The sequence below is a fragment of the Strix aluco genome, chromosome 18, assembly GCF_031877795.1.
Source record: "Strix aluco isolate bStrAlu1 chromosome 18, bStrAlu1.hap1, whole genome shotgun sequence".
NCBI classification, from domain to species: Eukaryota; Metazoa; Chordata; class Aves; order Strigiformes; family Strigidae; genus Strix; species Strix aluco.
In genome coordinates, this window is record NC_133948.1 from 305,874 (window position 1) to 332,870 (window position 26,997).

General features: G+C 43.2%; 2 protein-coding genes and 1 long non-coding RNA gene across 9 annotated transcripts; 1 reads left to right on the forward strand and 2 right to left on the reverse strand.

Moving 5' to 3' along the window:
- Positions 1 to 438: 438 nt before the first annotated feature.
- Positions 439 to 4,294, reverse strand: HSCB (HscB mitochondrial iron-sulfur cluster cochaperone). Of its 3 annotated transcripts, XM_074844756.1 has the most exons (6): positions 4,050 to 4,294; positions 3,884 to 3,980; positions 3,306 to 3,395; positions 2,675 to 2,819; positions 1,781 to 1,828; positions 439 to 598 (listed from the first exon to the last, which is right to left on the reverse strand). In XM_074844756.1, exons 1-6 carry the CDS (start codon positions 4,277 to 4,279, stop codon positions 507 to 509), a joined length of 702 nt encoding a protein of 233 aa, XP_074700857.1. In that variant the 5' UTR covers positions 4,280 to 4,294; the 3' UTR covers positions 439 to 506. The 3 variants fall into 3 exon arrangements, with proteins under 3 accessions (XP_074700857.1, XP_074700859.1, XP_074700858.1); XM_074844758.1 differs by lacking the exon at positions 3,306 to 3,395; XM_074844757.1 differs by lacking the exon at positions 1,781 to 1,828.
- Positions 4,295 to 4,341: 47 nt separating this feature from the next.
- On the forward strand, positions 4,342 to 25,564 carry CHEK2 (checkpoint kinase 2). Of its 5 annotated transcripts, none has more exons than XM_074844744.1 (17): positions 4,342 to 4,369; positions 5,733 to 5,987; positions 6,489 to 6,613; positions 6,894 to 7,041; positions 7,811 to 7,901; positions 8,828 to 8,936; positions 10,737 to 10,790; positions 11,597 to 11,658; positions 12,156 to 12,255; positions 13,964 to 14,050; positions 14,822 to 14,985; positions 15,205 to 15,320; positions 16,711 to 16,796; positions 23,872 to 23,952; positions 24,544 to 24,635; positions 24,941 to 25,119; positions 25,273 to 25,564. In XM_074844744.1, exons 2-16 carry the CDS (start codon positions 5,738 to 5,740, stop codon positions 24,975 to 24,977), a joined length of 1,602 nt encoding a protein of 533 aa, XP_074700845.1. In that variant the 5' UTR covers positions 4,342 to 4,369; positions 5,733 to 5,737; the 3' UTR covers positions 24,978 to 25,119; positions 25,273 to 25,564. The 5 variants fall into 5 exon arrangements, with proteins under 5 accessions (XP_074700845.1, XP_074700844.1, XP_074700843.1 ...); XM_074844743.1 differs by having other exon boundaries at positions 4,366 to 4,393; XM_074844742.1 differs by lacking the exon at positions 4,342 to 4,369 and adding an exon at positions 4,703 to 4,927.
- On the reverse strand, positions 7,113 to 26,996 carry LOC141931931 (uncharacterized). The gene is made up of 4 exons (XR_012625708.1): positions 26,630 to 26,996; positions 24,505 to 24,613; positions 8,447 to 8,564; positions 7,113 to 7,223 (listed from the first exon to the last, which is right to left on the reverse strand). It is a non-coding gene; the product is annotated as an uncharacterized LOC141931931 (long non-coding RNA).
- Between the last annotated feature and the right edge of the window lies 1 nt (position 26,997).

Genomic DNA, 26,997 nt, shown 5'->3' on the forward strand with positions numbered 1-26,997 from the left:
TTCCCAGCAGACGGAGATCACAAAAAGCACCAAGCAGCAGAGAAGATGGACGATAGGAGTGAAACAGTTTTTACAGGTTTTTCTAGATGGTCTGACTGGTCCTTCAGGCTCTCTGCAGTCTCCTTGTGCGTGTTCTACTGAATGAGCTTTCTGCTTCATCCCCAGCATTTTGCCCAGGACTCTCAACTGAAAATAAATTCTTCATAGTTTAGTAGTCAAAAAGTAAGAAAGCTTAATTACATATGGTTTTTGTGTGCGCCTCTGATAGTGGTTTCCGTACCTGTAGCTCCCAGAACAGCAGCCCTGCCTTACCTACGTGTCTTTTCCTGGTTGCAAGCATTTCCCAATTCCATCTGTTACACAGTAAGTGCCACGGTAAGCACTGGTTTATCTTCCTTCTCTCAGAATTAAAGCTTTTAATGAAAACATAGGAAGCAGTTTTTTGGTAACTAAATCAGCTGTTTAATTGAAAATAACATTAACTCTTAATGGTAAAGGAAGCAGTATCAGGAAGGGATCTTCTTGTGCTTCACTTTATCCTCTAAGTTTGCAAAATATTTCATTTTGGCTAGAAACTTCTTAGCTTCTTGAAGATCACCTGAAATGAAATAAACCAGTAGTAGTTTACAGAGGGAAGGCTGAATTTAATTTTCAAAATGAATCTTAAGATTTCAATGACAGCACCCATTTCAGTACTAAGAGCTGCAAGTTTTAAGGACCCATATGCTACTAAAACCATCTTGCCTATTTTCATCTCAGATGGTTTTGGAACACCTCATTGAGTGTACATGTAAAAATGTACACTTTGGAAATAAATGACATATGAATTCCCTGTAATGACTTTTCTGTAAAGTGGCTATAGTATTGACATAACCACAGGGGAATTTTGAGTATCTAGACAAAATTTTTTTTTTTTTTTTTTTTTGTTTAATGTATGTAATTAGATGAACTGCCACCACTGAAAAACGCAAAAGGTTTGTAGGACTCTGGTCTGGGCAGTGTCAATTCCAAAACTGATACTGAAACAGTTTCTCCTCAGTTAAATGGCTGGAGGGTTTGGGTGCTTCCTCACCCACCGAATCCTTAACTCTGGTAGTGCAAAGAGTGACAGATCACACGGTTACAATTCTTCACGCAGGCCCAGCCGGCACTACTTTGCGTTTTAAGTTTTACAATTACAACATCAACCTAACAATAAAAGCATCCCAGACCCAGGAAAGAAATGTAAACGTTCCTTCCCAGAGTCAGACTGAGGCTGGAACGGTTCCAGTCCATGTCAGCTGGAGTTTGGGTTTATGTTGATGATTGCACAGGACATCCCTAAAGCCTGAGGCTGAGGGGGGCATCGGGTCTTTCCTGCTGTGCAGCCCCAGGGGTAGCAGCAGAATTGTTGCTGTCTTGACTTTTGCTGCAAGGAACAGCACCCACTACTCTGCTGACAGCTTCGAGTCTCAGGATAGGTGGCAAGTTTGATTAAATAGTATTCTGGGAAACAAAAAATTTCTTAGTATCTGCATGCCCACTTGAAGTTGATGCAAACTGAATTAACTGGAACTTTTGTACTGGATTTTTTTAATTTAATGTGAGGTCCTGAATTGCCTGAATCAGCAGAAAGGGCAGCTTAGAAGTATTTGTTCTAAGTAGCAAACAAAGAACACTTGTTCATGCAGTATTTCTGCTCTGTAGTTCAGGAAACATTTGTCAATAAAAGAATGTGGGTTTTTGAAGCATTTGTAACTGTTTTGTGTATGGCAGCTAAGCACTGAATAGAAACAGCTACCTCTTTCAAAAGCTGCAGTCACCTCTTTGGTCAGTTCTTCTTGTTTAACTGTAAAACAAATTATTTCATTCACTTTTTGTTATGTACTTAGTGTAGTTAATACCACTGTATTCTGATTGTCTGTGGTGAGAAACTTAAGTACATCTCAGTCTTATGGGAGCTGAGAGAACTTTTCATAATGTTGTCAATTTTAATTACAATTTCAAAGATATATATTTCTTCATTCAGACAGGTTTACAGACAGCAATTCCAATGCAAATCAATGGTCACTAACTTCCCAGAAATCTAACTTACTTTTGGTGTAGCAGTTCACCCTGCTACAGTTAATTTCCTTCTCTTCTACTTAGTTTTTATTCCAGTTATTCTAATTGCTTTTGGCACACTACTGTTATTGCAAAGAATTAAATATACCAGTAAACTAAATGTAAACTCAGTAAACCAACAATACAAACAAGAAGGCTGCTTGTATAAGGATAGTAATCACTTAATATAATGGTTGCTAAGTTGAAGAAGGTGCAAGAAATACAATGTCTGTATAAATGAAATTATTTAATGCGGTCAGTCAAACATTTTATTCAACTTCGAGTGGTTCTTTCTTTTAGAACAGTCTGCTTGCCCTGATCAGCTGAAGGGTCAGTAAATTCCTTTTTACAGTTATATAATATTTAAGTTATGTATATATATTTATATAATATATAAATACCTGTTTTGCCTTCAGAATAGCAACTGCTATACAGAGTTTCTCAAGCCAGATTTGATGTTTAGGTGACATAAATTGGTAAAGACAACATTTGGGTGGGGGGAAGCTCTTGCAGTGAGTTAATTCAAGACTAATGCAAGTTAGAGATATTATGGTAACTTATTTCTGTACAAAACCCTGAAGTCATAACATACCTTGAATTAAAGTTTCAATTTCTTCAAGGGTACCCTCATTTTTAGGCTCTGCTAATTTTTCATTAATTTCCATGATTTCCATGAGAAACTCTGAGTCTGCATCACAGTCTGTCTCTTGTGCCGGTTCTACTCCATTCAGCTCCAGCTGGTGAAGAGAACGGGAATTTGAAAATACCATTCTTACATCTTTTTAAATGTGAATTATTTTCTTGACTATCTGATAAACTTCCAGTTTACTCCATGAAATGTGCATAAACAGTACATCTTAAAGTGAGCTCCACAGGTAGATCATAAAGATGAGAAGTTAACCAAAGCAGAAAAATGCCACGAAAACTGCCAGGGGACAGACTGACATTCAAAGGAGCAGCCACGGCCAGACAGTGTGTGTGCTGCAGGAAGCAAATCAGTGTAACATGAGCAGCAAAGGAGATGGTCATAATCACTAAAGTGTGAAATAGTGGAAAAGCTGATTAATTTTCAGCCAAGCTTGTTTTTGGTCCCCCTTCAATGCCTGGGAATCCTCTTCTGCAGAGGAACACCAGTGAGCATGTCAGTGATGGAGTCAAAGGTCTGACATCAGCCCCAGCCCCCAGTTACAGAGCACTGATCAAAGGGGTGACAGACGCCTTACGAGATAGAGGCCTCGGCTCAGAGGGTTCAGGAGGGTCTGGTAGGCCTTGTTGATGAGGGAGGAGTGTTGCTCAGAGTAGTACTGTTCTTTCTGGGAATGGACAATAAATAAAAGTAAGTGGCAGAATCGTTACACTTTATTACCTGCGGAGAAATAGCGTTGAATTTTTTGAAGACTGATTTTTTTTAACAGGCAGGAAGCGCAGGGAGTGCGGGTCACTGGGCTGGGAAACTCTTATCTCGGGCAACTAAGGCCTCAAGGAGCACAGCAGCTCCTCACCGCCATCCTCCGCCGCGGATCCGCCAGCAGCAATCTCTTCTGAGCACCAGGACCCCAAACACGGCCGGTGCCCGTAACCCCAAACGGGCGGGCAGCGGGGGCCCGGCGCAGCCTAACGCGGCAGCCGCTCCGGTCTCCGCGGAGCCCTGCGGGCCACGGCGCCGCGGGCTGGGCCGCTGGGACGGGGGAGGCGGTCAGGCCTGTGTCCGTCCGTGTCCGTTCCCACCCCCCCACCCCCCCCGCCCGGGACACCGCGCCGGGGGCAAGACCGGGCGCGCCCGGCCCTGCGCGGCGCTCACCGGCGGCCTCTGCCCGAAGCGGTCGGGGTGAACGGCGCGCTGCAGGCTCCGGAACCGCCGCCGCAGCTGCTGCGCATCGACGCGGAAGGAGCGGTCACTGCGGGCGACAGAAGGCGGCGTGAGGCCCGCGGCCGGTCGGGCCCGCCGCCGCCCCGCCGGCACTCACCAGCCCATCAGGCGGAAGAGGTCAGGCCGCCGCCCCGGCGGCTGCAGCGCCCGGCAGCCGGCGCAGAAGCGGGGCGGCCCCTCGGCGCCGGGGAGGGGGCGGCCGCAGCTCCAGCACGGCGGGGCCGGCGGAGGGCCCGGCCCGCCGCAGCTCCAGCCCCGCGGGGCCGCCTGGGCGAGGCGGAGCGGCCCCCGCAGCCCCCCGAGAGGCCGCCGCAGCGCCGCCCGCATCGCGCGGCCCGCGGCTCCCGGCAGCCCTCGCGCGGCCGCCCGCGCCCTGATTGGCTCCGCGGGCGGCGCGAGGCGCGTGCGGGCTGCGCGGTGAGCGGCGCGTGCTCCCCCACCGTGAGTTCGGGTCCCCCCGCGGTTGCCGGTCCCGGCTCCTGGCCGCCCCCGCCCCACCCCGCCCCGCCGGTGCTGCCCGCCGCGGCTCTTCCCGGCAGCGTCGCGCAGCCCGCGGGGCCGGGGCCGGGGCCGGGGCCGGGCCGGGCCGGGCTGGGGCGGGGCGGCAGGGGGCGCTGCGCGCGGGGTGGCGGGAGGCAGCCCAGCCCCGCCGGCCGGCAGGGGGCGCTGGGGGGGGGGGGGGGGGTGGTGGGCGTCGCTCCCGCCTCCCCCGGGCCCCGCGGCGCCGGCCGGGGCCGCGCTCGGTCGCCGCTCCTGGTGCCGGTTGCGGTGGGGAGGGCGCTGGCGGGAGGGGCCGCCCGCAGATCCGCGGTCCGGGACTCCCCGGCGCTCCCCGCGAGTGCGGAGCGGCCGCTGCCGCCGCCTGAGCGCCCCGGGGCGGCCGCGCCCGCGCTACCGGCCGCTCCGCGAACCACGTGGCGCCGCCGCGTCCCTGCGGGGGGTGGTGGGAGGCGGCGGGGCGGCCCGGCCGGTCCTGTGAGTCCTGGGAAAAACCGGGGCAGCGGGCGGGGGGGGGCCCGCGGGCCGCGGCTGCTGGACGGGACGAGCTGGTCGGGGGGGGATCCCAAGCGGGCGGCGGGGCCGGTGCCGCTGAGGGTTCCCGCCCCGCGGGGCACGGAGGTGCCGTTTGTGCCCTTTGCCGCCGCCTCCGACAGCGGCTGCTGCGGGCGTGGGGCGCGTCTCTGAGTCCGTCAGTTTTGTACATGAACTGCGTGTAGGGGCGGCTCTTCTGCCAATAAACCTGCAGAAGAGAACCGCGCAGAGGAGGTTTGCGGGAGTTCGTGGGTTATAACCTCTATTAAAGGAATATTCAGCCAAAACACCAAATTGGCTTGCTGTGTGATAAATCTGTGGGGCGCTTTCAGCATCAAGAAAACGTACTTCGTTTTCTAGTTCTTATTTTTCCTTTTTCAGTTTTTCCTTTCGTGTTTAGGGAGCTGCAGTGGTCGCTGCTCTGTGTGGATGCTCTGTCAGGGTACGCTGCTCACGTGTCTGTGAAATGACGTGTGAGCCCTGAAGAACTCGAGTGAAAATCTGGGAATGAGGTTTCGCTGTGGTTTCAGAACCAGTAGCGGGAGCGCCACATTCTTTGTTTAAAACACAAAACATCATGGTTTGCAAAATTCTTGGGGATTTACACGTAATCCACACATGCACGCTTTGGTTGACTTTTACTTCGTTGAAGGCTGAGAATAGACTTGGACGTTAATGGTACGGCGCGTGAATGTTTGTCAGTCTTACTTTCCTGTAGTAATTATTTTTTTAAACGTTCTCTTTGAAGCCAACATGTCTCGAGAGACTGGGAGTGAAGCGCAGCAGTCTCAAGGTGCCCAGCAGTCACAGAGCGGTGCCGGTTCCTCTTCCAGTGGGTCACAGAGTACCAGCCAGTCTTCCTCGAGTTCTGGGACCATCAGTTCTTTGGACACGGTTCCCACTCAGGAGCTTCCGTCGATCCCTGAGGACCAGGAATCTGAAGAGCTTGTTCCTCAGCCTTGGGGTCGACTCTTTGCACTTGGAAAAGGTTTCAGCAATTACGGTATGTGCCTCTTGGTTCGTTTGTAGCACCTCTGAAAAGTTTTGAGGGGCTTGGTAGAGAGCGGTGTCTTCATGTTCAAATTCAGTACAAGCCAATTTAAGTACAGCCTTGCAACTTTTGCAGTAATGTTTTATTCCGTGCTACATCCCAGTGTTTGTACTGGGTACCCTGGTGTGCAGCTTCCACAGACTTAGAGGAATTGTGGGGTATTCACGTTCTTTACTACTTGCTTCACTTTTCCATTTCATAATTTATTTTGTTTATATATCATATAAGTCTCTCTGTATTGCTGAAGGTGAACTGAAAACTCTATTCCTAAAGAGGTTAAAATTATTAAAATATTGTACAAGGTGCACTAAGACAAATAAACTTGATCTTACAGGAACATTCTTGTCTTTGTTATCCCACTCACTGCCATTTGGCATCATTCTTTAGTGCCACAGTTAGTAACTTCCTGCAATTTTGTGTTCTCTCTCTGCTTTACTTCCCCCTGCTCTACAGACTGCGTGAATGATGAATACTGGTTTGGAAGAGACAAAAGCTGTGATTATAGTTTTTCTAAGCTAGGATTGTCTGAGACTGGCTTCTACCAAAACTACAGCAAGAAGCATTTCCGAATTTTCAGGGTAGGTTATAAAAAGGTTAACTGTTGTCTTCTATCTTGTCATAATTGAAAGAGATTGACTTTGGCAGGGGTGGATCCTAAAGAAATCTAAGTTTTAATTACCTTCAGTGTTGACTCCCTTAACAAGACTCTTGGCAATGCTCCATTAAGCTGGTTTATGAAATAACCTCAGTAGTCTGTTTTCCTGAGCCAATAATAGTAAATTTCTATAGTCTGTCATGTCTTTACAGTAAAGTATCTTTTTCCCTCCTGTTATCTTTCCCTTTTTTTTTCTCTTTGAGGAAATGGGTCCAAAAAATTCCTATGTTGCCTACATTGAAGACCACAGTGCAAACGGAACTTTTGTTAATAGAGACCTCGTTGGAAGAGGGAAGAGGCTTCCCCTGACTCACAACTCTGAAATTGCACTGTCTGTACAGACTAATAAGGGTAAAACGTACTGTAACTTAAGTAGGTTCTTCATGTGCTGACCAAGAGGTCCTTTCCACACTGATCTGAATGTTTCTTGCAAGCTGCGCTGCTTCATGAGTGCTGTTAAAATACAGCTGTGATTTGATGTTTTAGTACTCGCATAAAAATTATCTCTGTCCACCTCAACCCTAGGAAAAAACCTGAAAAAAGAAAAGTTATAAGAAGCTGCATCAGGAACCACCTTACTAGACTATAAATTTTTACAGTTGTTTTCCTATTTTTGAAACACTTTTGTGCTTCCGTAGCCGTGTATGTGGTGGTGGGAACAGAAGAAACAGACTATTCAAGGGAGGTTGAAAAAAACCCAGGTACTTACCGGATGCTGCATAATAATTAAAAAACGCTCTTAAAAATTAGCAGGTTGGGGGCTTGTTTCTTTGCCTTTGCTTTTCCAGGAAGATGCTGTCTTCCCGACTGTCACTTCTCTTCTTCCCTACTGTGACACTGAAATTCTTGCTGATTTTGTCCCTAACTAGTGTTAATTGATGAGGCAGTGTTGTGAAGTTAATAGCGATGATGTCAGTTTTAAGTAATAACATCACCTTGCTAACCCATAGCTGATGTCATTTATAGCATCAATTAACTTTCTAATATAATTATTTTTCTTCTAGGAGGCAGCATTTTCTTAGTTATGTTGTTGACTATAAAAGCTCGGGAAGCATAGTTGTTTGTTGTAACAACATTTTAAAGTTAATAACAGGAAAATAATCTCCACTCGTTTTCCTAGTGTTTGTATTTTCTGATCTTACGGTGGATGATCAGTTAGTGTTTCCTAGAGAATTCAGAGAGAAATATATCATGTCGAAGACTTTGGGAAGGTAAGCATCCTTCTTTCCATTGCATTAAGCATTGATTTTTGTTACCATTTTCAGTACCTTGTGCTGGAGTTATTACCAGTGTTAACTGAGCTGCTGTTTTTTAGGGAAAAAAAAAAAAAGGAAAAAAGAATAACACCTGAGTAAACCTGTTCTTTACAACGGCTTAGACAGGAATTTTGGCTTTATTCCTCTAATTGACTTGGGTTTTGTAACCTACCGTTAGTTGTGAAACCCAGGTTTAGAGAAAAAAGTCTGCAGATACTTAACAAGTTTTTAAATTTTGTATATTAGTTTACTCAGTTATTGGAAGTAGAAGGAAGAGCTTTATGTCAGAGCTTTCTACAACATTGCTGTTGAGGCCTTCAGACAGAAAGGGAAAGAACTGCTTTCAGGAAAAAGGAGAGAGGCTATTTTTTATCTTTTGGAAAAAGATGGTCAGTGAAGAATTTGGAGAATGGTTAAGTGGAAACAAATCCGACGCAAAATACAAGGGTTTATTTCTGTAATGTAATTGCTACTTAGTAAAAATAAAAGTATTGTCATACCCATCCTTCAGATTTGTGCAGTCTGGTGTTGAGAGAACTCTTCGCTAGGTTCTGTTCTCTTAAATGCATTTGTGTAATGGAAATGCTGACAGAGCTTGTTCTTGATGCTCATGGGTACCTGCCGTACAGACGAATTAAATTTACATATTTACTCTGCATTTTTGAATGGGTGGCCCTTGACATCACTTGGTATTTAAACAGATTTCCCAATGATTGAATGCTTTCTGAGAAAGTTTTGACAACATGCCATATTCAGAAAGTTAAAAAGCAGCAGCCTCAAACTGTGTGTAATCCAATGCTTTTGTTTCATTTGTCTATACTTGTTTTGCAGATTTTTGAAAAGTATTTGTAAGCGTTAACATAGCTGTGCTTTTATGTTAGTGGTGCCTGTGGAGAAGTCAAACTGGCATTTGAGAAGAGCACTTGTAACAAAGTTGCGGTGAAGATAATCAATAAACGGAAGTTCATGGCAAGTGGAATTAGAGAGGCAGTAAGTATTTTTGTTTGTCTGTCTTCTGGTCATCTTGCAGCAGTCCTGGAATATTTGGTAACCTCCCTGACTTCCCAGCTCACTTCAGCTAAAGAGGATTTTCTCACTTAGTGTCCTCTGTATGTGATTTCAAAATGCCTTTTGATCTTACAGAATCTATAGAATTCTGTAGAAAGTGCTTGCTTTTATTGTTTGACCACACGTCATGATGTTTGTAATTTAGGACTGTTTGTTAATGTGGTACAAACAAAGGGTGGTGGGGAGTCTTGGGGGGTTTATCCCCTAAAATGCATCAGATGGGCACATCATAACCCGCAGAGTCTGACCAAAAATTTACAAACTCTGCTAGTTTTGTTGTATTCTCCATCATAATACTTTTTAACAAAATCGTATGAAGCCTTTTGGGAAGGGATTTCCATGTGTCCAGTCTTGTAGCAGAAGGCTGAATTTGAAGGAGAACAAGTCAAGTGGCTTTACTCCAACATGAGAAACATATCCAAGCAACTTTGTATCTATTACTCTCATCTTATATAAAGGTATAGGATAAACTTTGAAGAAAAATACAGTTAGAGGCAAAAGTGCATGGAAGAAAGAGTTCTGTAAGTTGTGCTGCTGTGGATTTACTGAAGTTAAATCAAGTTGGATTATCCTTATTAATTTCTTTGATGAGAAAATGGACTTCAGAGCATAGATACAATCTACAGAATCTGTTCAAACTGACAAAATATTTCAGCAGTACATCAGTATGGGAAACTACTGCTTGTTGTGGAAAATATTTTCGTAAAGGGAAAAATGGTAAGGTGGAAAGGTAGCTGGCTAAGGAAAGGATGACAGGAGGCTTCAGTGGGAGCCAAATTAGTTACTGGTGAAAGTTCTGAGAATTTGTTTTCTGTACTATTACATTTAGAGATCATGGCACAAAAAGTAGGAATATACTAGTTCAGCTCTTTGGCACTGACGCAAAGCTCCGTTGATGGAAAGGAAGATTGCAGTATCATGTATGAAGAACTGGTGCCTTTGTATGCTGGAGTAATAGTGCAAGATTGTATACTTCAGTGACAATTTCTGCTGTAATCTGCACTTTTCCTAGTTCAGAGGAGGGGGTAGATACAGTTTTTTGCAGATGAATATGTGACATCAGTGTGATTGAAAATTGCAAAATGCACTTTTGGAACATGTCCAATAAAGATTAAGAAATGCTGTTACAAATTATAATTATGAAGAAATGAAATGCCATTCTACCAAACAGAGATAGGACTGCATCCGGCGCGTTGTATGCGGATTTGATAGTGTGTGTTCAAAGACGACTGATTTGGATTGGAAGAAGAGCAAAAAACACTGCTGGGCTGGTTTCATGAGTTGAGCCTAAGCCACAGATTAAAAATATCTGTTTATGTTATCTTGCAAAATAAAAGCTAGGAGAGAGAGTAGCATTTAATTTTAGGGTTACCCCGTACAGAAGGCATCTTTGAGGGAGGGAAGCTGTTTAAAGGCCAATAGCGATACATACTTGCCAAGATTACTTTTTTTTTTGTAGATTGGAAATTAGGGGAGATTTCTAACCTGCAGTGAAATGACATGTCTGGAGCAATATCTTGCTACAGATAATTGAGAGTAGACTGTTCATTTAGTTCACTGAAGGCTCCTGATTGGTTTGTAGAAAAAGACTGTATGTTATGGTCACTTAAAGTACCAAGGGACGTGAAACGATGGTTTTTCTGGTATTGTCTCTTATTTCTCATATGTCTTATTCCAGAACAGCACTGTCTTACCCAATATGATATTTGATTCTCTTAATAGAACCCAGCTTTTAATATCAATACAGAAATTGAAATTTTGAAGAAAATAGATCATGTGAGTGTTACTGTACATTTTTATTCATTTTTTGCTGCCTTCTGTACTTCCATAGTTCACTGACCTTAATGTAGTAACTAAAGATCAATTTTATCTGTTTAGAAAATATGTTAAAGGGTGTATATAATTTTTCTTGTAAATAAGTCTATTGAATGCTTCTTTTTTTCTTCTTTTAAGTATACTGTGTCTTTACAGATTGGAGATTTTAAAACCTTGAATAACTGAGATGTAAATTTGAGAAGAAACTTCACAGGAGAAGTTTCAACTTGAATCACTGTTGTAGAAATCTTTCCTTGATGCATGTTTTTGTAAATACTGCCAGATAACAAAATATAAAGATTAGATTCCAATGGCAATTTTTTGAATTTGTATCCTCTTTCCCCTGCATCCCCTCCTCCTCGCCCCCCTGCCCTGCAAAAGGCATTACTTTTACTTTTGTTAAGTAGAGGGTTTGCATAGCTTAATGAACTTTCCCTTGCTTCCCAACGGGCTATTGCATATAAAGAAAATATTGAGGGTATGGTAACTCACAGCCGGAAAAAATAGGGATACTCGTTGAGCTGTAGTCACCACAAGGGTTGAATGTTTGTGTGTGTGGAGGTATGGGGGAGAAGACAACAGACTTGAGTATTAAGTGTTTGCCAAAGCCTGGGGTGTGAGTCAGATGTGTTAAGTGTTAGTTTAACTGGCATGGTTGAAATCATACTGAAACGGGAACTTCAGGATGATAAACTGTTGATAATGTTAGTTTCTACAAATGATTCTACTTTTCTGTGTGTGTCCATTTGTGTTCCTTCTTTTATTAGCCTTGCTTAATCAAGATCAAAAACTTCTTTGAAGCAGAGGATTACTACATTGTTTTGGAACTGTAAGTAACTTCTTTGAGAGTAAACGCATAAAATGAAATGTTTTTCATAGCCACAAAGAACGTGTATAGTTCTGAACTCTGGGGTTTTGTTTGGTTGGTTTTGTTTTGTTTTTCTTTTGCTGGCCTCCACTGTTCTCTGAAACCTCATAAAATTAGGAACTAGGATAACCAGGAGAGTAATCTTTCTATGCTTTGAAGGCACTTAGTGCCTGGATAGTTGCCCACTATGCTGCTGTTGTGGATTGCAGTTACTTTTTTGATTTTTGAGCTCGTAAGAGGAGGCTGATCAAAAATATTGTGACAAGACTCAGCAAAGACTCAGGAGATTAGGCCTAATTCAGCAGTGTGTGTGCTGAGTTTAGGACGTTGCTCACTCATTTTCAGAAATACATTCCTTCTTTGTAGCCAAAATTGCCAAAAGTTTTGGTCTCAGTCTTGTCTAATGAGATGAATCTTTTGGGAGGAATATATTGACTTCTTACCTGCATTTGTTCTAGGATGGAGGGAGGAGAATTGTATGACAGAGTGTCAAGGCCAGTCAAGATGAAAGAAGCTACGTGCAAGTTGTATTTTTATCAGATGCTGCTGGCTGTAAAGGTACACAATCATGAATTCTACCAAGAAAAAATGATTATGCATATGGATATCAGTCAGATGAACTTTTCTGTCATTTGTCACTTCTGAAACCTGTGCAAGCAATCAGCGCAGTGCTCTTAACAAGTTGATTTAACAAGATTCTTTATCTCACTGCAGCCAAAGAACATCCAAACACTCTACTTGTTAGAAACAGGGACTAAAGCAGTGATACAGGCTGCGCTCATCGATGGCAGGGTTATCATGTGAGACTTTCAGTGGGCAGAATCATCAGTGTAGCAGCCTTCCAAAAAATTAGTGATCGGATGCCTTACTACGCACTCCTGAACAAGCATTTCAGTTCAGCAGACAACAGATTAAGACTACTTTAATAGATCTCAAATACCAAATATTGAGTCCTTAGAGAAATTCCTTATAACTTCCTGAAATGCTTAGCATATTTCATTAGTAACTTCTGCAAGATTATTTTCTATGTCAGACTTAATTGTCTGGAGCTGAATATGCTTTCAGATCAATTATTTTCCTTTTTTCTCTTGACTCAATTTTAATACCTTGCAACTGCCCAAACCAGAAACTTAATAGTTGTTCTGTAGAGGTATTAATAAATAATAAACCTAGAATTATTTTTGTCATCAGTGAGTAAACAATTGTATTTCTCCCCAGTTCTCGTTTTTGGGACAGCCGCCCATATAATGAAAGTGGCGTTATTACCTTCTACTTCGTAATGATACTATGTCTTCAGATATAATAAAGACAAACTATTACTTCTACTTCATCATGATACTGTGTCTTCAGATATAATAAATAAAAGCTTCCCTTCAGTGTAAATGTGAAGACAACTCTAGTACCCATTTTGTACTACTAGTTAGACTCAATGTTGTTCCTAGTTTTAACACTTCATTGTATCTTAATATATCAGTCATTTATGACTGAATTGTGATTCTTGCTTGCTGTCAGATGTTCTCCTAATGACACTAGACATCTATTCTCCAGTTTGGAGCCACTAGAAAACTGGATAGTAGACTTGCACATAGACTTCAGAACTACAGATAAGGGAACAATTCTACGCTTGCCTCAAGGAAGTAACTCTTTTCAGAATCTTTTGTGTATTTAACCTGATCTTGATCTTCTATCTCCTCCTTACTCAGTCTTCCTAAGTATATCACCAGGTTTTTGAACCGTATTTCAGCCTCCAGCTCTTTGACCGAGGTGTTTTTTAAATCTGTCTACTATTAGTCACCAGTGTGAGGACTATGGCGAACGTAACTGTCTTTGCAAACTGAAACATGGGCTTGTAGTTAAGAGGGTATGCTCATACAATAATAATGACTAAAAGAAGAGAGAGAGATTGAAAATGAGAATTCCTGCAAAGGGAACACAGAACTTTGGTCTCCCTTAGTTCTGTTGCTTTGACTGAGATGAAGAAAGGAGTACAGCTTTCCAGTGAAGGGGAAGGACGGAACACCTTGCCAGGCCTACGTACTGTGCTTGCACCGAGATTTGGCATTTGAAGCATAATCGTTTCTAAGGTTGTTTTTTGTTTCTCTTTTTTTTTTTAAGAAGAGTCAAGCATAATACATAAATGTGCATATGTCTCTTAAACAATCATTTCAGTTATCCTGCCATTGCTATATGAAAAATTGGGAAGCTTACATTTAAAAAAAAAGTTAATAGTCTGTTTTTCTTTGATTGTATATCTGTATATATCTAGTATCTTCATGACAATGGAATTATACACCGAGATCTAAAGCCAGAGAATGTGCTACTTTCATCTTCTGAAGAAACATGTCTTATAAAGGTAAGGAAGCTTACATTTCTTCTTGTTCATTTAGAAATTTGGGAGTATTCCTTCCCATTCTTCTCTATTTAGTTAAACATAGCAAAAAAAAAAAAAAAAATGGAATTAGTCATACAAACTATGAAGTAACTTAAAGCATTGAGGGGTTTTTTGTAATTTTAATTTTATTTTTGTGGATATTTCAACCCATACACTTACCTAAGAACAACTGAGAAATGTTGTGCTTGTTTAGCACTTAATTGAGTACACAACTTCAAATGTTGATACCTTTTTTTTTTTTTCAATAAAATCTAAATTCTTGAATTACAGATTTGCACAAATAGCCAGGCTGTATGATGACAGGGTTTTTTTGTTGTTTTGGGGGGGGGGTTAGGGTTGGGGATTTTTGGTGGGTATTTTTTGTGGGTGTTTGTGTTTTGTTTTGTTTATTTTTCCCCAGATAAAGCATTGAATAGATTTGCATGCTAAACTGCTTATTTTTCAAGTAATCTCTTCTAATAAACTACAGTTCTTTTATTCTGTGGTTGTCCATTTACATCCAAATCTGGGAGTACTTTTTGCTAGTGTTAAGTGTGATCCTCTGACCTATTTCTCCCTCTCTCAGTTGTTGTTTACTGCATACTTAATAATAATTGGGGTAGATTTTGTTCATAGTCGTACTGGAACTGACTTGGAAGAAAATGTTACCTCCTGATGTATGTTGACGATATGATATGTTCTAGTACAATCAATCCTAATATGTAATGTAGTGTTACCGTTTTTAAACCCAAGATTACAGATTTTGGACAATCCAAGATTCTTGGAGAAACTTCTCTTATGAAAACATTATGTGGTACTCCCACGTATCTTGCTCCTGAGGTTCTAAATTCACTTGGGACTGCTGGATACAGCCGAGCTGTGGACTGCTGGAGTTTAGGAGTTATTCTTTTTGTATGGTAAGATATTGTGTAGATGCTGCCTTCACTGGGCAGTCGTTGACATACATGGCTTGAGACTTGCAACTTCAGTATCTTTATTAGGAAGTGAAAGTGTGTTTAAAACTATACACATGTAAAAGATGCTACGACAGCAGATGCTTTAAAATGTGTGATTTTAGTGTTTCATTCTCTATGACAAAATCAGTGTTGTTTAACTTGCTTTGTTCTTTTATATAGCTTGTGTGGATATCCGCCATTTAATGAGCAAAATACTCAACTACCTCTGAAAGATCAAATCACTCGCGGAGAATACACGTTCATTTCAAAAGAATGGAAGCACGTATCAGACATGGGTATGACTCTGTTACAGTGGGCAGCAGAATATCTGACTCTTTGCTTGTAGTTTTTGTTTTCCTTTAACTTCCTGTCAGCTGTATGGCACATTGCATGGTGATATATTTAGTTTTTAAAGTAGTCTCTTAAAATGTTTTGGGTTTTTTTTAAGTTCAAAGTTGAAGCGTTGGAAAGAGGAGATACGTTTTCATTGAAAAGATTTCTGAGTAATATTTACCTTTATTAGCTACAGAAGTATAGAGTTCATCGGCACATGCGTCTGTTTTTCCTCTTTTCACTTCTTCTTCTGACTTTATCAAGCTGGTCTACAAACTTTGCCTTGCTCAAAGGTTCTTCAAGTGTTGAACCAAAAATGCCAGGAATTTGAGGGATATAAGTTAGAATTCCATGAGAGAAATGTTAAGAGTAATTTCATGGTGAAAGTCTTTGAGCTTAAAGTATCAGCCACGTTTATGGAATCAACTATTAAATTTGGCCCACTCTAAGCTAAGTAGTATGCAAAACTATTTTAGTTTTTGCATAGCAAACTATAAAATGACAGTTACTGTTTGCATGCTTTTCCTCTTCAGGACATTTTATATGCACAAAATAACAGTAGTATTTGCCTTGGATACTCCTCTGAATGTGCAGAGGAATTTCTAATAAATGATGTGATCATTCTTTTTCTAATAAACTGACCAAATGTAACTCCTTCCTGCATTATTTGAAACTTATTCAGTAATAAGTCAGACATATATGAGAATGAAAATTATGTTAAGGTCGTGCATAGTCATAATGGTATGTATAACAGAATAATCAGATACAATGAAAAGTAAATCTTGCCAAAATTCCTTCATGGGAGACTTGGAGTCATAAAATGTGACATAAATGCCATATTGTTCACAGTGTCTATTAAGCAGTTTTCTAAGAACAAAGTTTATGTGATTATGTTGAGCATACATGTGTATGAGCATACATGTCTCTTCCTTCCCATCTTCCCAGACGGACAATCTGCTTTCCAAGGCACTGTAAGCCAGGAAACTGATTTAAGCTGTCTTTGCTTGTTCACAGTAATACTGAAGCTTTTGGGAAAGCGCTGAACTTTCTGTGCATGTTCAGAACGTAAATTGTGGACGTGCTCAGTCTATCTACTGGTAACTTTGGTATACTTCTGGCATACTGAAAAGTGTTGAATCATGTGCATGTGAAGGAAAAATGGTTACAGCCTGCAGCCCTCCCTCTGCATAGAAAAAAGAAAAGTGACCTGCCCAGGCAGTATTTTTGGGCATTGTTCTCAAGTGTCGTAAGACACATTGTTGCACGTAGCTTTGGTGTATGCATATTGCAGAACTTATTTTCAGGTAATGAATTTACTGATCATATGCCAACCAACTCTTTTTATTACCTCAGCTCTGGATCTTGTGAAGAAGCTATTAGTGGTGGATCCAAGCAAACGTCTTACAACAGAGGAAGCTTTGGAGCATCCTTGGCTCCAGGTAGGAATTGAGTCTTAACTGAAGTACAGCAAAGCTGGGTGTTTCTGGGGATAGCTTCTCGACATAAATGCGAAGGCTGTTCAATAACCTGGACGTTACGAGGTTTTGTTGGTGCAGTGTGACCTGCTTCTGCAGGGAGGCAGGGGAACACTGCTCTGGGCACCAGAGGTGTAACGTGTGCCGGCTCCTGCTTCTCTGGAGAACACCGTGAAGGGGATGCAGGGATGGGCGATGAGAGCTTCAGTTCTTTAGCCTCACGGGAATAACAGCTGCTATCTGAAGTCAGAGCTTAACTCTGCCGGTCTGTAGGTTGTCTCTGACAGCAGCCAGCAGAAGAACAGCTGCCATCTGGTGCTTCTCATGGGCCTGCCAGCTGGCTTTACAGTTCCCGCTGGCTGCTGCAAGACCGGAGAGAGCCTGCTGCCTACTTACAGAGGGAAAGAGAGAAAGAAAAGGCCATATGTTTAGGAATTATTTGTTCATTTTACTGGCATTTTCAATGACATGTAGGAGGAGGAGCCAGCAGATCCCAACCTGTAGGATATTAGCCTAGATACTGTAGCCACCACATTACTGCTGGACAACTCTAAACCAGAGTGAGCATCTTGAACAGACTGCTTCCGTGACTTTCCGTCAGAAGCAAGATGGTCTTGCAGCACCTTGTTGTGTCTCAAAGCCTTTGTGGGATGGAGCCTTCTCTTTCTCGCAGCATACAGAACAGACCTGCTCCTTTGCTCTCCCAACAAGCAAATGCTGTCTCTGCAGCACAGATTTTCTTCTTTACCTTTTCTCCTTGTCTTTTCCTCTTGCAATGGCAGTTAGACCCCCAGTTCTTTTTCAATGTGTTTATTTTCTTGGCCCCTGTCCCTGGCAAAGCCTTCATTAGCTCTTCTCCCTTCCTACTGCTGCTTTTACAGCAGGGTATGCTTTCTTGGTTCTTCAGTTCCATGGTCCTTTTCAACTGCTGTTGCTGCTATTTGTAGTCTTGTAGCCTTGCCTGATGTGGTTCAGTGGCTTTTCCCACCCTAAATACTACTTTGCTTGATTTCCTTTTTAATTTGACTTCTCCTTGTCATGAGGTCTCCATTTTACCTTGCCACATCATGTACTGTTCTGCCAGAGAGAGAAGGGAATCGGTAACTTCTTCATCTCCTCTCGAAGGCAGACACGCTATTCTTAGTTTTATGTCTGTTGCCTTTTCTCTTTGTTATCTGGATAATGTATCATCTTTGTGGCTTAACTAACAGCACTGCAGCTCCCATCACTTCGGATGCTCTCTCTGCAGGCTGAGGGCATTTCTCAGCCTTGACCAATTTGATTACCTCCTGATGCAGCCTGACCCACGCTAGAATGTGTCTTACTGCTAACTATGTCGGGACCCCTGGCAACAGGCATAAGAACTTGTATAGGAGAGCTTGTTGTTCTTTTGGTCTCATGATCTTTATTACATCATCATATAATAAAGGCGGCTCAAAGCGGCTTGCGTCCTTGCCAAGTAATGTAATTCTCTTGGACTAAATCCACAATATCTCATGGTTGATGCATCTTCAGTAACCTGTATTCAGGTAAGGGAGAAGGGCTTAGATCCTATAATTTGTCCAGCTGGAAGAAGATGTTTCACAGTTTATGTGTTCACTATGCTGTGGTTATCCCAGGGATGTTTTGACTCCGGATCATGTTTTATAGGCATTGTAGAGTACTGAGGAGCTCTGCCAAGCTAGGCCCTGTTCCAGCCTATCATCTTTAGCGGAGCAGTGTGTCAGTCCTGTCATCTCTGGCCTTTCCATCAAAACAGCTGTGTTTTCTTTGTGGGAGGAAGATGAAACTGATTCTGATGTTAAGAGAATCAGGGTTCAGTGGTCCCGATGGTAAATACCAACGATGAGCTCCTCATGGTCTCTGCTCGGGAAGGCTTAGAATAGGTAGAGCTTGAAATACCTGCCTGGGTCAACACTGCAGGTCAGTGGTTGAGCACAAGTGACAGGTACAGTTCTTCCTACTTCTGTGCCATGCCATCCAGAAAGTTGCAAGTCTGTTTAATGTCAGCTTTTCTGTCACTAATTCTTTCCCTCCAGCCACTTAGCTTCTGCTGGAAGATATGATGCCAGCTCAACAGCAGAGGTTGATGGGCCTCTCTATCTTTATTTTTCTTGAAAGATACTTGTATTAAGTCGGTCCTGCTTCAACACCCTTTGTATGCCTCCATGACCCACTCTGAATTTAATGGAAAATCCTGGATCTCTGGAATTTTTTTCTCAGAAAATAAAGCCCAAGTCCCTGCAGAGAGTACTACAAAAAAAGCGTGGAGTATTCTGCTGAATACCTTCTTTCAATATAACCATCACCTTCTGCATCCTTCCTGAGACACCTCTTCTCAGAAGAATCAAGATGTGTTTTTTTTAGAGGCCAAGTCTGATTGTGGTTCTGATAGGATGGACCCCCTTCTTTGAGCACTGTAACAGAGTCCCACTTCCTCATCTTGTTTGTGTGGGCAGGCAGTGCAGAATCCTGCAGAGCATGTTTCTGGCAAGTGTCCAGGACTGCTGTGTTGTTACTATGATGAGAATGAATAAGTGTCACTGGTTTGAGAACCCTCTGAGTAGGAGGTGATGGTTTTCCTGCCTCCCATTACAGTCTAGTTAGGTTAGTGAGAGGTAGTCTCTAGGTGGTCAGCTATTAATTTTGGCACTCCAGAGGTGACCCCTGGGCCTGTGAGCTTTCCTGGATATTTTTGCTTGAGGAGGCTAAAGAAAGTCACCCAGCCTACCTCTGAGCCACACAATGGGTTCTATTTACTCATGCTGAGCATACTGTTCACATCCCCCCACTGGGAACAGTGTCTGGTTTCAGATGCTTAGGTGAAGAGCATAAGAAACAGAGTGGAAGCAAGGGAGTATGAGTCGGTGCTCAACAGCTGGCAGCTTCCTGAGACAGAGAATGCATTTGGATGACTGTTTTTAAGGCATTAACTTGTCCTGATTATACTGCTGGGCATCAGAAAATTCTTCCTGCCATTCCTGGCTTTTACTACTGTAGTTTTGTGTGCAACTTTTACAGTGAGTTGATCGCATGTAGTTTGTTACAATTCTGAGCAGGAAATGTTATTGATAAACCATGCTACACTGATTTTAAAAATCACTGGTATGCATAACGGGAAAGGGGAAATACATGACAGTGGTTTAGACAAGCTAAGAATTTGAGATATTTCAGTACGTAAACTCAAGTTATTAGCATCTTGATTATATATTCCCTTTAGGGACACCTCTTACTGATATGTTTAATTTTGAAGACCAGACAGAAAGTTTCAGAAAACATCATATACCCGCAATTTCAAATGTCATCAAGCATTCAGATGCCATTCTTTACACTGTTTCCTTTCATGGGCTGTTGCTAAGAGTATCAGTTGTTTATAGGTGATGTGCGCTGCCTGCTTTGGAAGGCCAACATCCAGTATGTTCAGTTCTAGATATCACACACGTTGAATACTACCACCAAAAGAGCTCCCTGAGTCTTGTTACTGTGAGTGGTGAGAAGGAGTTACTGGCTCCCCACTCCCTCTTGTGTTGTCTGTAAGTATTGTCTTTAAAAGTTAGTATGGAAAAAACACAGCAGTCGCATAGTTGATATGCACAGCTAATGCCTGCTAGCCCTCTTGAATGATTTTGGGTCCACCAGGGGATTTTTCAGATATTAAAAGTAAACACGTTCTCCAAATAAAACTTAATTTCTACAGCTTTATTTGAAGCAGTAGTGCTTTCAAATTAGTGTTTTAAATACCTGTGCTGTTTACTCCATTCTTTGATTAAATCTACAACTTTAAAATTTAGTGGGCTGCTTAAACCTCAGTACTACTCAGTGGACATATTTTACCTGTATTTACCAGGGACTTAATAAAACATTTTTCAAAGGCATATAAACAATTAATTGCTGTTTCTGCCTCTGAAAACTTCATTGGGATCTTTTGAATGGGACAGAATTAGTTTGGCTGCATGCTGAAGAAAAACTCAGATGTTTGTTATATAAATGGAAAAATAATCTTATCCATCAACTCAAATATAGCCACAGTCAAAACAGGTGACACTGAAAAAGATAAGTCCCAACTCTTTATAAAATAAACTGGATGTTCCCATCAAAGTCTTTTTGTAGTGCTTAAGAACATATTTAAACCAAAAAAGGAGATACTGCAATACTCCATAGCTTAGAAAAGAACCCCCCTCTCTGCCTTCACCCAACAATCACAGTTAAACATTTGAAATCCTTAGGAGCTAAATGATCCTTATTTCTAAGTGTTTCTAGCAGCAAATGTCCCATTTGCTTCTGAGTTTCCCAATTTTTGCTGTGATAGAGGAACAAAATTACACAACTTGTTAGGTTCAGTCAGTTGTTTAGCATAAATATCTGGGTTTGGTTCTAGATCAGTTGTTTGGTTGGTGAACACACAGTCACTGTTCAAAGCTCAGCCAAAGGAAACGATCTGTATTAAACTGCTACGAGCAGCATACTTCATTTAGTCCCGGGAGAGGTTTAAAGACCTGATTTCAGGTATGGAAGTCTGATTTAGGGTTTACAGCAACCCATTCTAATAAAATTCCCACAGGAGAAATTGCTGAACCTAGAGAATGAGATTGTCTTTTTAAAACTCGGAGTATACTGTGTCAGCTGAATGCCTTGTTAGCGCAGATTGCCTGTTCCCTGAGGTTGCCCAGCATATACCAGGCGCACCCCGCTCACTGGCAGCTGGACCAGAATGAGGTTACATGCCAGCTTTTTCTCTTGAAACATGCCTGACGTTCTGCTAGAGTAGCTTCTCTTAACAAAGATTCTCTGCTGCCCTCCCCTGTGCTGTCCTTCCATCCTCTTAATGCTGCTGCAGCCAGGCCTGTTCATGCGCGATGGGGACTGGTAACTCCACTCCTCTGCAGTGCATCTCTCCCAGACACTCTCCCTCCGCCGATGGCAGCTTCTGGCTTTACCGCTTCAGGGAGAGAATGTACTGTCCAGTGCACTTCTGTAGAGATGTGAATGCTCTATGACTAGTCTAATATATGTTCATAATCATTTGGGTTTTCAAAAGGGAAACTTCTTTTCAGTGAAATGCTTGCCCAAATTCTGAATATTTGCTTTCCAAATGTTTCCATTTACAACCTTTAATATGTTCTATGGACTTACTTATGTTAAGGATAACTCTGGGATGCTTTTTAAGATAATTTGTTTAAAAGTTTGGTGTGTGGGTTCAGGTCTTTTTTTGTTGGTTTTTTTTTTTGCTTGTTTGTTGGGTTTGCAGGGTATGGGTGTTTTAGCTGGTTCTTCTCTATCTACTGTGTACAACAGGTTTGCGGGGGGGGGGGCGGGGGCGGTAATGAAAACTACCCAAATTTGGGATACTGATGAAGCTGAGCTAGTGGAAATGAAAATATGCTGTTAGAAAGGGAAGTCATTATGAGAACAGAATGTAAGACTATAAGGAAAAAACTTCTTTTCCAAGAGTGATTAACTCTGGTTCTGATGAGGCCTCTTCTGATAATGAATTACCTGCACAAACTCCTACCCTGTATGTTCTCTTCTTTCAATGTTGTTATACTTTGACTGATAGTGCAAGTTCAGTTCTAGCTTGAGCAGTATTAAGTAGTTACTGAGGGAAAACTCATTCTTTGTAGAATGAAATAGAAGTATTTTTTCTTACCAGCACTGTACATAAGCCACCTGCTCAAAATTCTCCTGTGGGGCATATTAGAATCATAGAATTGGGTTTGGGTTGGAAGGGACCATAAAGACCATCCAGTCCCACCCCCCTGCCCTGGGCAGGGACACCTTCCACTAGCCCAGGTTGCCCAAAGCCCCGGCCAACCTGGCCTTGAACCCTTCCAGGGAGGGGGCAGCCACAGCTTCTCTGGGCAACCTGTGCCAGGGCCTCACCACCCTCACAGGGAAGAATTTCTTCCTTAGATCTCATCTAAATCTCCCCTCTATCAGTTTAGACCTGTCACCCCTCATCCTATCCCTACACCCCTGATCAAGAGTCCCTCCCCCCTTTCCTGTAGCCCCTTTCAGTCCTGGGAGGCCGCTCTAAGGTCTCCCCAGAGCCTTCTCTTCTCCAGCTGAACCCCCCCAACTCTCAGCCTGTCCTCACAGGGGGGTGCTCCAGCCCCCCGAGCATCTTCGTGGCCTCCTCTGGCCCCGCTCGAGCAGGTCCGTGTCCTTCTGCTGTTGGTGCCCCCAGAGCTGGACCCAGCACTGCAGGGGGGTCTCACCAGAGTGGAGCAGAGGGGGAGAATCCCCCCCTCGCCCTGCTGCCCACACTGCTCTGGGTGCAGCCCAGCACACGGGTGGCTTTCTGGGCTGCCAGCGCACGTTGCTGGCTCGTGTTGAGCTTCTTGGCCTTCTCCTCAGGGCCGCTCTCCATCCACTCCTCACCCAGCCTGGATTTGTGCTGGGGATTTCCCCAACCCATGGGCAGGACCTTGCCCTTGGCCTTGCAGAACCTCACACGGGCCCACTTCTTGAGCTTGTCCAGGTCCCTCTGGGTGACATCCCTTCTCTCAGCCTGTTGGCTGCGCCACACAGCTCAGTGTCATCTGCACACCTGCTGAGGGTGCCTCAATCCCACTGTCCATGTCATTGAAGACAGTAAACAGCACTGGTCCCAGTTTGGACCCCTGAGGGACACCACTTGCCACTGATCTCCATGTGGACATCGAGGCGTTGACCGCTACGCTCTGGATGAGACCATCCAGCCAATTCCTCATCCCTGAACAGTCCATCCATCTCTCGCCAATTTAAAGAGAAGGATGTTGTGGGGACAGTGTCAGAGATCTTACAGAAGTCCAGGCAGATGACATCCATAGCTCTTGTCCACTGATGCAGTCACTCCATCATAGAAGGCCACTAGGTTGGTCAGGCAAGACTTGCCCTTGGTGAAGCCATATTAGGAAGGTGTTTATTTGGGCGGAAGTGGGGGAACCTCTTTTTCTCCTTCATTCATTCTTTAATTGCTCATCCATTTAATTAGCCAAAATGTAGGGTTTTCCCTTAAATATTCCATATACTACCTAGAGTTACTGCTTTTTTTTCATAGGACGAGGATATGAAGAATACATTTCAACAAGTACTTGCTCAGACACATGCCAATATGAATCCACCACAAACATCAAAAATGGTATGTGAGACAGATTATTTGAAGATTGATGCATAGAGAAACTAGATTTTGAATTAATTCATACTAAGAAAATCAGTTTTGAGAACTTAGAGGAACATGCAGTTTGGCTGTGTGTAGCAGTCTGCTGCTTATCTCTGCTTTCTGAATGGAAGCAATGGACTTTGGCAGGATGCTTTGTTTAAACGTATAGAAACAATCTCCTAGGCTTTAAAGGGTTATTCATATATTTAAAACTAAATTGTTGGACATGTATGTTTTGATGGATCCAAGTCATGAATGTTTAGTATTCAAGGAAAAAATCTCCTGTTCGTGATAGTTTAGAATGGTATTCGGTATTGTGACATTCATTACAAGATGCTAATTAAGAGAATTTTAAACAGTAGTGAAAGATAAAGCTGGGGGCAGTGTCTTATATGAGAAGGATCAAATATAATTAGATAAATGTTGGTAGAGAAACATTTGTTAGTCATGCTGCTTTTTTGGTCACAGAAAGGAGACTTTATCCAACATCTGTAATTCTGTAGCAAGCAAAACAGTTAGGCTCTGTCTTACCTGATTTCATGTAGCCATCCTGCTGTATCTTTCTTTTAGCCAACCACAACAAGGAAGCGTCTCCATGAAAATGAGGAAGAATCTGGCTCTTCTAAGCGTGCTGTTCCTTCTACATCATTTCAGAAAATGAGGTGAAAAGAAAGAGAAAGTGACTTTTGTTAATTATAGCTTTTTATGGAAAGCAGAATTTTTATTTTAGAAAAATCTTAATAATGGAATAACTGTTGAAAATGCAATTGCTAAATAAAAATAACTTTGTAAGACTGAAGGGACTGCTGTGTATGCATGAGAATCTGCACAAATAGTCATATTCCATTTCATCCAGCTGTCTGACTTGAGGAGAGTATCAGAAAAACTCATGAATTAACTTACTAAAAATTTTTAGGCTAGCTTCATCACCACCTACATTCTTTGTTTCTTCTGTTCCACTTTCTAGCTTAGGCATGGAAATAATTCTTGGTCCTCACAGATGAAAAAGGAGTACTAAGTTTGCTGAGCTTTTGCCTCAGACATAGTATATTACCTGACACAAACGCTGCCCACAGACTTCTGAGGACACAATATTCAGTTTTGATGTAAAACTACTGATGGAACTTGAGGCGCTCTGGACTTCAGGTAAAGCTTAAATACTAAATACTGGGCTGGCAGACTCAGCAGTGTTGGGATCTGTGAAGTGGTTGATAGGCTTTCAAAGCAGAAGTTCCCATCTGCATGTAGTTTCTAACCAGTCTCTTCTTGAAAAGTGTGTACTATGTTTATTTCCCTTAGGATGGACTGAGTAAGAGGAAACACAGCAACAAGTGATGTAAGGAAGTTCCTGCCCGAGAAGAACTAGGAATTGAACTGAGATAAGCAATTTTTAATTTGCTTGTCTGTTAAGTGAAAATTTTGGACTGTGTGCCTCTTACTAAAGGATATTAATTTCATTATTGACTAAGAGGGAGCAATTTATTAACTTTGTTCTACAACATGCATCTTCTGGTTAAATGCATTTACTGCAAATTGATTTGGAAAGAATAAAGCCTAATGCATTAAAAAATAAACCAATGTCAAGTGCGAATTAAGGTATTCATAAGTCAGGTTTTCCCATATGTGCCTGTTGCAGAGATCTTGTGTGGTTTGAGCTATTTGATATTAACCACTGTCAATGATAAAATGGCAATTCTTGTACATTCATATCTTATTAATGAACTGGATGTAGGAACATCCATGGGCCACTGGGTGAAAAGGATATCCCTGGTTCAGATCCACTCCAGTGCAGCGGGGTGATAGAACAAGAAATGCACGTCCATCCTCTAACGACATGCCCTCTCTAGCGCAGGCCTGTGATGGACTGGCCCATCCTCAGAGTTCTGGTACTTCCAGTAGCTCATCTGAACCAAAAGGGAACACTCAGCTGCCCTTTGCTAGATAAAAAGACTGGTAAAGGACTCGGTGTGTTTGGGCTACGTGTGTGATCTGGTGTCACTGCAAAATCCAAGACCTTTGGGCTTTGGTTACCAGTGATTTTAAAAAGACCTGCATCGTTACAGATGAGAACATAATTCAGTAGCTGCTACTTACACTGCAAACTAACTATAATTGGTCTTTAGATAGAAATAGAAAACTTCTATAATTTATTCCTCTGTCTTTTTTACATCCCACTATTGTTATTTTTTTTAACTGCTTTGCTTGGATACTTTCCCTGGGTTCTGACTAAGACCTGCTTTCTAACGGGATCTTAATTTTGATCTCACTCGTTTGAAGCCAGACCTTTGAACTGATGGCTGTGTTCATCATTTTATTGCAGAAAGCTTTCTGAAGTTTCAGACTCTTCCATGGAAAAAGTGTAAGTTTGAGAGGTGCTATTAAATTCCATAAGGTAAAGTGGCATCCAATTTTCACTTAGACAATAAATTGTTATTTCTTTTTTGTGTATTCTTCACAGCACGAGCCTTCAGCATCGCCTGCTTGCCTGTTCAACAGGCGCGGGTCGGCAGCCTCTGAGGCGTCCCTGGGGACGGGGCTCTACAAACGCCGTCAGAAGGCGAAGGCCGAGCCCAGCAGCGCCCGGTGAGAGCAAAGCCCTCAGCGGCCGGTGTTCCCGCCCGGGCTCTGCCGGGGTACGCCGTGGCGCCCCACTTACCCTCCAGCAGCCGCCGCCGGGGCTGCTGCGGCCTTGGGGCGACGGTCTCCCACCTTCATGGCCGGCCACGGCCGCGGAGCTGTGTCCGGCGGGACCCGGCTGGAGCGGCAGGCTGCTGGCCCGCCCGGGCTCCCCCTCAGCGCCGCCGGGCCCGGGCCCTCCCTCAGCCCGGCCGCGCTCACCCTCAGCCCCACCGGCCCCTGAGGGCCCGGGCCGTCCCGGCGGGAGCGGGGCGCGGCGGAGCGGCCCTCCCGCCGCAGGACGTCCGGAGCGGGCCTGGCGCCGTCGGGCGGGGGGTGCCCGGGGTCCGGCCGGAGCCCAGCCCCGGGGGCGGGGCCGGGGCCGTGCGGTTCCCTCAGAGCCGGGCC